The sequence below is a fragment of the Anopheles merus genome, chromosome 3L (genome assembly GCF_017562075.2).
Source record: "Anopheles merus strain MAF chromosome 3L, AmerM5.1, whole genome shotgun sequence".
Lineage (NCBI taxonomy): Eukaryota > Metazoa > Arthropoda > Insecta > Diptera > Culicidae > Anopheles > Anopheles merus.
The window spans coordinates 28,732,937-28,743,133 of record NC_054085.1 but is presented as its reverse complement, the minus strand read 5'-3'; the positions used below and the strand labels follow the sequence as shown (position 1 = coordinate 28,743,133).

Here is a 10,197-nt window from a genome sequence, read left to right as displayed (position 1 = left end):
TTACTGATTATAAATACAATCGGGGAAGAGAGGCTTTCTTTTTGTTTGTGTGTGTGTTTGAGTGTGTTTTTGCTGCAGCACTCAGTTTTCTTCTTCCGCTTTTTTGTTTCTATTTCCACCTCTCCACCTGTTTTTCTTTCCATTTTTGTGTGTGTGCAATGTCTAAATATTCTTTTGTTTTTTTTTTTTGCTTTTTTGTTACTGTTAGAAGGGAGCTTGATTAATTTTCCTTTAATTATTACACATTCAAGGCATTTGCAGATCAACCGAAACAACAGTGCAGCAGCGTTCAAAAGTGCATCACCACGTGTGTGCATTGGCAATCGAGCGGTGTGAGTGTGTGTTTGAATTGTTCACTGTAGAGTGGGTAAGGGAATGACTCCATACTAGTGGGACAATATGGCAATTGCGCTACAAATACGGCTTTTATCGTGCCTAACGAGCGAGTTAGGCGAGAGCATCCATTTGTGTGAATCCTTTTCCTTTCATGTTTGGGCACTTCTGTTTACTCCTTTTAACCGTCGGTTTTGCTACTTTTGGCATTTTATTTTTGTTTGCTTGTTGGAGGCTTATTGGCACAACAGTCGTGCTTGAGACCAGCTAAAGGATGGTAGCTGAAGTTTGCATTCTTTGCCAAATGATGCCATCTTTTTCTGTGGTTGAAATTGTTGCTTCTGCCCCTAACATGATTTACTTGTACTTGTTTTTAATCATTCGTTCTGTTTACCCTCATTAAAACCGTTATCGCCGTTTCATTGCTTTGGCTTTCCCATAATGCCGCGCTTAGTACCACTTCCTTCCACTACCCAACTGTATAGGCACTGCTGAAGTCTTTGCTGGATTGACTCCATCTATACCAAGGACAAGAAGGTAGCAGATTAGGTGCACCAAGAGGACACTTGCTTGACTTTCCCTTGAAATGGTTGACAGTCTACACACACGCACACACACTTTCTTCTACTAATGCACACTGCTGCACACACAGCAAACGCACTTGCACAAGAACGTTCAGACATTGCGCAAACAAAACGGAAAGAAAAACTCCCCGGTGAGTGCCCTCCCTTGATTACTCCGCTAAGAACTAAATTTCCCTACTTGAATTTCTGTTTTCGTGTTGGTTTATGGTTTTTCGCTTTTGTGTAACAATTTATCCCCCTCCATTGTGGTATTCATTCCTTTGAGTTTTTACCCACTTACACACAAACCGTTTGTTTGCTTATGTTACGATTAAGCGGGTGTATCGAAAGGGCACTATTGTCGCTCTTTCACTATCGCTCGCGTTTCAGTACTTTATACACAGTTCAACCCCGTCCAGGCACCAGGATATTGCAACCGCACACCGCACCATTCACAAATCACACACTCTTTCTTCCCCTTTCGCTGCACCATCTCTTATCCGTTGCGAATGTTGTTCCTAATTCTCCAAAAAAATCCCTTTCCTTTCCCTAAACAAGATCCTGTCGATGTCACACTTCAATGTGCCGCAAATAGAAGATGCAAACGAAACAAGAAAAAAAACGCTTAATATTAATACGCTTTCCCATCTCCAGTACACCTTAACGGATAACGGATTTGCTTGCTTGCTGCTGCCTTACTCAATAATGTACAGTCGATAGTAGCGGAACAAAAACGAAATTACGTAGTGCCTCCAAAGTGCAACGTGCTGGGTTGCTAATAAGGAGTTGCGGACACAGAGAAGGGAGATTTGTGGGATTATAAAAAAAAAAAAAAAAACACGGGAACGCCACGCAACGAGCGTCCCACAAACACTCAGTGGAGTGTGCATTTTTAGCAGGAGGACTTTGGAAGGGAAGTGTGGGAGATGCATTACACGAATATATTACACATAATCAACAAAACATGGTATGGGCTGTGGTAGATGGTGCCTTGGTGGTGAGCTTTGGAGTTAGTGTACCTTACAGTTCTCATAGCTGCGGGACACTTTCTTGACTCTTTCTTACGGTAAATGAACTTAATGTAATGGGAATTGGACTCTATAGCACCCTTGATGGACATCTCCAATAGGAATTTCCAAGGCGCGATAGAGTCCAATTTTCAACGTATGAAGTTCCAATAGGAATGAATAAAGGAAGCGTCTCACAACTATGGGAACCCTTGGAAAACCCTGTAATGATAAGAAAACAGAAAGGAGTAAAACAAGTGTACAACTTGCAAATCCCTCTTCCCTCAGCTCAATTTAAAAAAAAAAAATCCTACGGCAAGTGGAAGTACGGGTTAATGTTTTCCTATCTTTGCTTCGCTTTTTCACCTCAAAAGATTCAACAGTTTCGATGCATCTTGCAGTGAGTGTCCGCTGCTTTCCTCGTCCTCTGATATACAACATTCTCTCTCTTTCGCTCTATCTCTCCCCATCCAGTGGCACTAATGTTAGGTAGGCTTAATCGAAGGATCTGTGTATGTGTGAGGAGCGATTTCGCGGGATCATCTCTCAAAACTTGCAGATTTCCCGGATCGATCCCGCTCTTTAGATGTGTGAATGTGGTTGTGTGTGTGTGTAAGCCACACGACTCATCGCTTTCTTTTTTTGTGTCACTTTACACGCTGTGCTGGGGTGGAGAAGGAAGGCAATTTGTTGTGTTTTTTGTTTGTTTGTAAAATAGTCCACACCGACGGGGAAACCCTTTGCCACCGGGCGGAAACCTTCATTAATGCGCGCTTTCTCCCGCGACGCGACGTTCCTGACCTAGATTAAGCCTAGATTCCTGTTTTGGAAGTCGTGTTCTCACTTTCTCTCCCTCCCACCGGCTTAAAACGCACCCGCTCATGTGCCGGTTTAGGAGCACGAGCCGAGGAATAGGGATGGTGGTGTGTTCCGCGGTGGTTTCTTGATAAAGGTTTCCCTTCTTTATCTCCACAGTGATTTGGTTCGTTTCGGCTTCTCCCCGGTGTGTGTGTGTGTGTGTGTGTGTGTGTGTGTGTGTGTGTGTATGAACGGTTTGTGTTTTTGTTTTTGCTGCCACGGTGACACGGTGGTGGTACTGGTAGTACAAAAAGCCACCCCCTCTCTCTCCCTCGCTCCAATAACGACCAGCCCTCCATCCATATGCACCTTCTCCTAATAGACTTGCGTTTGCGGTGGTACCGAGGCGGTACCACCCCCACCACCCGCCGGATGCTCCGGACTGTGGCGCTGTTTTTTGCGCTTTTTCTCCTTTTTCCGCTTCTTGCGCTCCTTGTCGTCCTCGTGCCTTTTCTGCTTTTTGTGCTTCTTCTCGTGCGTGTCCAGCCCGGCCGCCTCGAGCGCGGACTGTTCCGGTGGCGCCACGCCATCCTTGTGTTTGTGTTTCTTATGCTTATTCTTATGCTTTCTAGTTGGTGCGGTTTTTAAGTGTTTGTACTGCTCCGGAAGCTGCGTTGGAGAAAGAACGGGTAAAATTTTATGTTAGGGAGAGCGCACTGAGGATTGTTTGGGTGTTTGAATTAGGACTTACCGGTCCAGGATGCAGTCGGAATCCGGCAAGCTGTACACTGGTGAGTGGAAGCAGTTCTTTGCCCACGATCGGTGGTTTTTCGATCACACTTCGCAGGGAACTGTTATCCTGTAGCGGGAAGAGGGAGCGTGCAAAAGATGGTGGCTTAGTACGCGAACGTTTTAAAGATACAAATGCTACTGAAATCTTGATAGAGTCGAGATTAGCGTGTGAGCATACATCCTAAACTAGCTGGAATTATAAAGAATCTCCGATAGGTTGATGAGAGATAAGCCTAGATTTTTAACTATTTTAAAATGTCGTTATGTTTTTAAAGGCCTCCTCAGTGTCTAAAGGTACTTTAGGCTGTCCATAAGGTGAGAGAGAGGATGTGACAAGCATCAGAGATGAGCTTTAATATCAGAATTACTGTGGTGACTGTGGTGACTGTGGAGCCTAATAGTAAGTAAGTGGGTAAGTAAGTTCGTTTATGAGTATTCTTGAGTCTTTTGAGCAATAATCACAAGACCGTGAGTCGATATCGATGCTAGGGATATCCAGTTTGATCCGCTCTACCTCATACAAGAGCGTTTTCATTCAGGATCTGTTTCAGGACCAAAATGGAATATTAATTAGTTCTTGAACCACTTCATAGTTCATTTGGGATCAGTTCCAGTTCCGGTAGGTATATGTTGCAAGATTTTAATGGGATCATGATCAGTTTTAGCACCAGGATGGGTTCAGTGGAAGTTTTTTGTATGGATTCAGAATCAATTTCAAGGCCGGTACGACTTCGGGAGCAGTGCCGGGACCGGTGAAAGGGTCAATATCAATTCCAGAACTAGTATGATGTCAGAATCAGTTAAAGGACCGGTAAGGTGTTAGGATCAGTTCTAGGGCCAGTGTAGGTTTATGACCAATTCTAACACCGGTATTGGATAGGAATCATTTCCAGCATCAGTACGAGGTCTGTAAAATTCCAGGATCGACATGCGTTCGGGATCAGTCCCAGGATCCCCGGTATAAGTTATGAATCAGTTTCTCTTTACGTGTAGCTTAAAAGTCACCACGAATTGGCTTTTTTTCAAAACTCCGTTGCACGTATCCTAAAATTATAGAATTTCCTGCAATTATCTTGCATAACCCTGTAAACGGGCCAAATTAACTAGTTAATTTAAATGACATACAATTAAAAAAAAAGGGTTATGAAATTGATAAAAAGGTTTCATACCTTAATACGAAGAAACAAAACCAATTAAACATTTTGGATAAATTCTTGTCCAGCGATCTAATGAGCGAACACGAGCATATCATCTTTTTAGCATATCACTAAAAAAACCTAATAAAAGAAGCTGATTAACAGCAACACCCATTGCGTAGATGCATCAGGGATGCTCCGGTTGCGCTAGTGTTTTAAAAATAGGAATTCAACTGGTGCATTTAATTGACCTACATACATTATTACAGGCCCGAAGCCGATCATTGCGCTCAATACTTTCAAACACCATAATTGGTACTGTTTTTTCACACACTTTGTCATCACAACCTCTACCTTCTGTACTGAAGGGCACAGCGAAACACACTGATAACAATTTGGCACCTTCTTGCACCATCTCTAATCTGCGACTGGAAGGAACTTCTCGTCAAATTAAGAAACACAGTTCGAAATCACAAAAAAGTAACCAGATTTTGTGAACAATTCTCTACTAAAGGGTCTTTTCCATCGCTAATATAAGCTTCAACGTGAATCATGTCCTATTTAGGTTAGAGACGTTCCGATTGGTTTTCAATCCTTCGACCGAAGGTTTGTCACGGATAAACACAGCACTTTTAATTCACAGCCTTCTAGGTACACAGCTCAATACCTCAACAGGTGATCTTCTGGTCCTTTGCCACGCCAGAGCTCTTTGTCTGGCGTTTCGTCATCCAAGCAATCGAATTTTTTTTTCTTCGTCACTTTGTCAACCCACTGCACACGAGCGCTACTTACGAGGTGTCCCGGTCCATCGATGACGCCAGGTAAGTTCGGGAGAAATGATGATAGCTGTTCCTTAACCTTTTTACCACTAAATTTACTATACGAGTGCTCTAAGCCATAGTGGGCCATCAGATTCGTGGCTCCTGTTAGTTCGCCTTCCCCTGCAATGGAACCAATGGGTACGATTAGCGCTAGAGCTGCCGAGCCTTCGCACTCTTGCTTCTCACTCCCCCATACCTGGCGGTTCCTTCATTAAGTAAAACGGTCCACTGTGCAGTATCGAGGGGTTTTTGCCTAGCTGGATCGTCGTTTTGAGCGTGCCGGAGGAGTCCTGGCGGGCGACGACGGGCGATCGGCCCCCGGCCCCTCCAGCACGGGGCGACGATTTGGGCGAGTACTGTTCCACCTTCCGGAACGGGTCCGAGGCCATCGTGTTGCCGTAATTGTTAAACATGTTGGCTGCGCGTCGGGGGCAGGGCAGGCGTCACTCGGCGGATCGGGTACAGCGGAAACAAAGTGTGCCAACCAAGGAGGGTGCTGCTGCTGCTGCTGCTGCAACCACGGTAGTGCTCAAAGCGACGAAACACAGACACTACCACCGTACGTTGCTGCTGCCAGACGACATTCACACGGACCACCAGTCGGGGACACACGTAGGCAGCGAGGAGGCACTTTCCGGAAGGAGACTGGCCACACGACGGTCCGTCGCGTACGGCTGCGGGACTCGAGGCAAACCTACTTCTTCCCGTATTGTCGTCGTCGTCGTCGTGCTCGTACGTTCCAAGGCCCTCCTTCTCTCGCTCTCGACAGTGTGGGGCGGCCCTTCAGCCCGAAGCGCACGCAGGGGAAGCGTGGCAAATCCGTGCCAAAACAACGGACCCACGCAAACACCCGTCCAGTGTCCCCGCGACGGTGGGCGGTGAACGCGAACGGGGTCGGAACGGGGACGGAGATTGTTTCGTAAATTCGTTGCAAATCTCACCGATAATCGGAACGAAATCGTACACGGATACGAACACCACCAAGGCAGCAGGGAACGTACGCTTCTTCTACGTTTTCTTCTCCCTTCGCACTGACTGTGTATTTTTCCCTTTTTTCTATTTCTGTTTCTTTTCTTGGCTTATGTTTTTCTCCGACTGTCACTGTGTTTACAGTAGCTGGTTCGGTACTGTGCGGAGCTGTTCCGCCTTGCCTTGCCGCTGTCTGTTCTTTATTTACGTTCATTTTACTTTCTCTTTCGTTGTGTTTTTTGTGCTTTTACTTGGACTCATCCTTTTATTTAGTTGTTTTGCAGTAAAATTCGTTCACAAATTCTCATTTTCTTTTCCTACCAGTACGAAATAATGCAGACCGTCTGAAAATACATCGCCTAATGCGTTTGGCTTGCGATGTTTCGCGATGTGTTTGTGGACTCATCAGGTATATTGCACACCGGTCATTTCAATGTCATGTAAATGAAAACGCATGTTGCAAATTTATAAAGATTACAATTTTATCTCAGGTACCTGATGTAAGTCGTAACTACACAGTACTTTCTAGGTTTCGGTGAAATGGGTCCGATTCGGAAAAAATCGGAATCGATAATGAATCCGATCAAGTCCGCACAAGTTCGTAATCAACTCCGTATTTCATTGAGTCTGAACGATTTTCAAGTGAGTTTTCACTAGTGATGGGTCAATTTGATCGGAATCACTATCTTGTGTCTACATTAATACCGGAAGCTACTCTTGAAGGTAGGTGCAAAACTTTGAAGTCGCTCGAAGTTACTTGTCAACATTAGAGATGGCCAAAATTGACAAAATAGTGGTACTGGTTCCAGACGCCTCCAACATTTTCGGAACAAGTTTCATACAGGATAGATTCATTCAGAGTTCGGATTTGTATGGAATCGATCGAACTGGTCCGAATATATCAGAGTGGTCGTAATCATCGGAATAATTTCGAACATTTCAGAATTGTTGGGATCATCGGAATCATCGGAATCGTCTAAATTGCCTGTAATTGAGTTCAGTCGGTAATTGTGTATGTGAGTAGAAACATTTTATTTATTTTTTCTCCAGCTGTTTTGGACGATTCAGATGACTTCGGGACGATTTCGAACGATTCTAGGCAATTCTGGGTAAATCGATCGATTACCAACCGTTTCCGGTCGGTTCCAAACGGAAGCAGCAGGCGGATTGAACCTAGAGATGCTTGGTTTAACGGTTATGGCTGCTCCAGATGACTAACAGCATTTTGGAGCTGTGAGTGCAATTCTGATATCCCACTACTAGTTCTGACTAATCTGGGACGACTTATTAGAATGAGGAATTTGCACTGAATTTGCTTTCTCTAATGTTGACTAGTAACTTCGAGCGATTCCAAAGGGAGTCTGTGTTTGGAGTTTTGCACCTACCCTCAGGAGTAGCTTCCGGTATTGGTGTAGTGATTTTGAAGCTATTTCGGTCTACTTCTGTAGTGCAGTCATCATGTCGTAAGACTCGCCCGTCTTGGGTTAACAGCTCGAATAGACCGAACCCCCCATACACAGGACTCACTATCCTACTATCAAATAACAAATAAGTCATAGAAAGCCCTTACCCAAGCGCCACAGATTAAGCTTAAACGACTGAAAAATTGAATATCCATATAAAAAAATGAAAGCTCCACAGCTTCATTGGTTTGATCAATAGATGGCGTATTACAACTCATCATTATATTGCTATCCTTTTCTTGCAATGTGTTTCGCTATTATACCTATTATATAGCCTTCTAACTTTCCGAGCAAAAATCTATATGAATGGTCGTGTGGTCAGATACATGGGTACACTGGTGGACATAAAAATAGGAAAAAAAAAATTGTGTGTTTTTTTTTTGCGTGCACTAGGTGTGTCATCGCCAACAGTTCGAGGCGTACTGAATTTGCAATAGCCGAATTTTGCCTTTTATACTCTCATTTTTGGTGCGCTACTTATCTGAGTTTTGAGTGCCGGCAGCGTTTTGCGGCAGTATAAAAGGAGAGCCAAATCGTGTTGAGCTTCATTCTTCCATCAGTGGTCAAGGTGAAAGGTTGCTGTTGAAAAATTCCACAAAATCATCATGGGTCGCGGAAAGCACTGCACACCAGAGGAGCGAAAACACATTCAGGGGCTTTATCGTGAGAACGTGCCAATCAAGACAATCTGCAAGGCGTTCGGCCGTTCGCGGACGTTTGTGGACAACGCCATTCGTAGCGAGGCTACGGGTAAATCGACAGGTCGTCCGCGAAAAACAACGACCGACGTTGACGCGCAGATTGTTGAGATAATCAAGGCGGATCCTTTCAAAACTTGCGCTCAAATCAAGCAGGAGCTTGGTTTGCAAGTTTCGGCGAAAACGGTGTCTCGCCGTTTACACGCCGCTGGGTTCTGTGCCCGGAGACCGCGGAAGGTTCGTAAGCTGCTGCCGCACCACGTAGAAGCGCGCATTCGGTTTGCCGAAGAACATTTAGCTGCATCCATCTTTTGGTGGAGCAAAATCATTTTTTCGGATGAGTCCAGAATCAATCTGGATGGTTCGGACGGCATTAAATACGTCTGGCGCCTTCCTAATCAGGCGTATCATCCGAAAAATACGATAAAAACCCGAAGTCACGGAGGCGGCCACGTTATGGTGTGGGGTTGCTTCTCCTGGCACGGCCCGGGTCCTTTGTTCCGTATCAACGGGACACTGAACTCGGAAGGGTATAGAAAAATACTTAGTCGTAAGATGTTGCCATACGCCCGACAAAAATTCGGAGACGAAGAGCATTACATCTTTCAGCATGATAACGACTCTAAGCACACATCGCGAACAGTTAAATGTTATTTGGCAAACCAGGATGTGCAAGTTCTACCGTGGCCTGCGTTGAGTCCTGACCTAAACCCGATTGAAAATCTGTGGTCAACTCTCAAGCGTCAGCTTAAGAACCAGCCTGCACGTTCAGCCGATGATCTATGGACACGCTGCGAGGTTATGTGGAAAAACATACCCGAAAGCGAATGCCGTAAGCTCATCGACGATATGGCCAAACGCTGTCAGGAAGTGATAGCAAATAACGGTCACCACATTGACCGTTAGAATGTGTTTTCGCTCTGTGGAACACCGCAACACCTCCTCCCAACAACCACTTAAACAGTCCTTTTCAGGGCTACCAAATATTTCTGACAAGAACTATGTCTTTCGGTCACAGAAAAAAGTTCCTATTTTTATGTCCACCAGTGTATCAACACCAACGACCATTACTCAAATCTCACTTGCTTCAGTACTGGTGGTTTCCATTGAAGTTTAGTATTTAAACAATCGTATCGCCGTTCTAGTTCTAGCGATGCATAACTTCAATGCGAAACCATACAACAGTACAGAGGAAATGAGAAAGCTCTCCTCCAAGCGAGGAAGCTCAACTGGTTGGGTATCCCACAAACAGATGGCGCCACCAGCTTTTTTGCTATTTTTAGAATGCATGAGTCGTTTGCCGTCTGCTAAACGAAGTCTTTCTATATTCCGTTTAGGTAGAGTGCTTGAGTCGTTTAGAAGCCGTTTAGTGGTCGTTTAGTGGATTTGTGGCACTTGGGTAGGTAAGCTTATGGCATTTCTAGGATGACTGCGGTCTATACCTGTCATATAGCGACAAGACTTTTTCTTCGAATGACTCTGAGGCAAGAATCAGATGAACTCGATACCTCTACTAGTCAGAGTCAGAGCGCTTTAGAATTGAGGATGTCTTGTAACTTGTAGTGCTGCAATTTGCCGTGTCTGTCTTCAGAGTGACACCGTCTGATAAGGTATTTC

General features: G+C 44.8%; 1 protein-coding gene across 1 annotated transcript; it reads right to left on the bottom strand.

The window, feature by feature from the left end:
• Positions 1 to 708: 708 nt before the first annotated feature.
• On the bottom strand, positions 709 to 6,494 carry LOC121598298 (mediator of RNA polymerase II transcription subunit 19). Its single transcript, XM_041924925.1, has 4 exons — positions 5,647 to 6,494; positions 5,422 to 5,570; positions 3,453 to 3,560; positions 709 to 3,370 (listed from the first exon to the last, which is right to left on the bottom strand). The coding sequence occupies exons 1-4, from the start codon at positions 5,861 to 5,863 to the stop codon at positions 3,077 to 3,079; spliced, it is 768 nt and encodes a 255-aa protein (XP_041780859.1). The 5' UTR covers positions 5,864 to 6,494; the 3' UTR covers positions 709 to 3,076.
• Positions 6,495 to 10,197: the final 3,703 nt, after the last annotated feature.

Bases quoted from the DNA above. Each gene is read 5' to 3' on its own strand.
- LOC121598298 (XM_041924925.1), bottom strand. From the start codon at position 5,863: ATGTTTAACAATTACGGCAACACGATGGCCTCGGACCCGTTCCGGAAG. The intron at 5,571-5,646 runs GTATGGGGGAGT...GTTCCATTGCAG, and splicing joins CTTAATGAAGGAACCGCCAG to GGGAAGGCGAACTAACAGGA. The intron at 3,561-5,421 runs GTAAGTAGCGCT...TTCCCGCTACAG, and splicing joins TCGATGGACCGGGACACCTC to GATAACAGTTCCCTGCGAAG.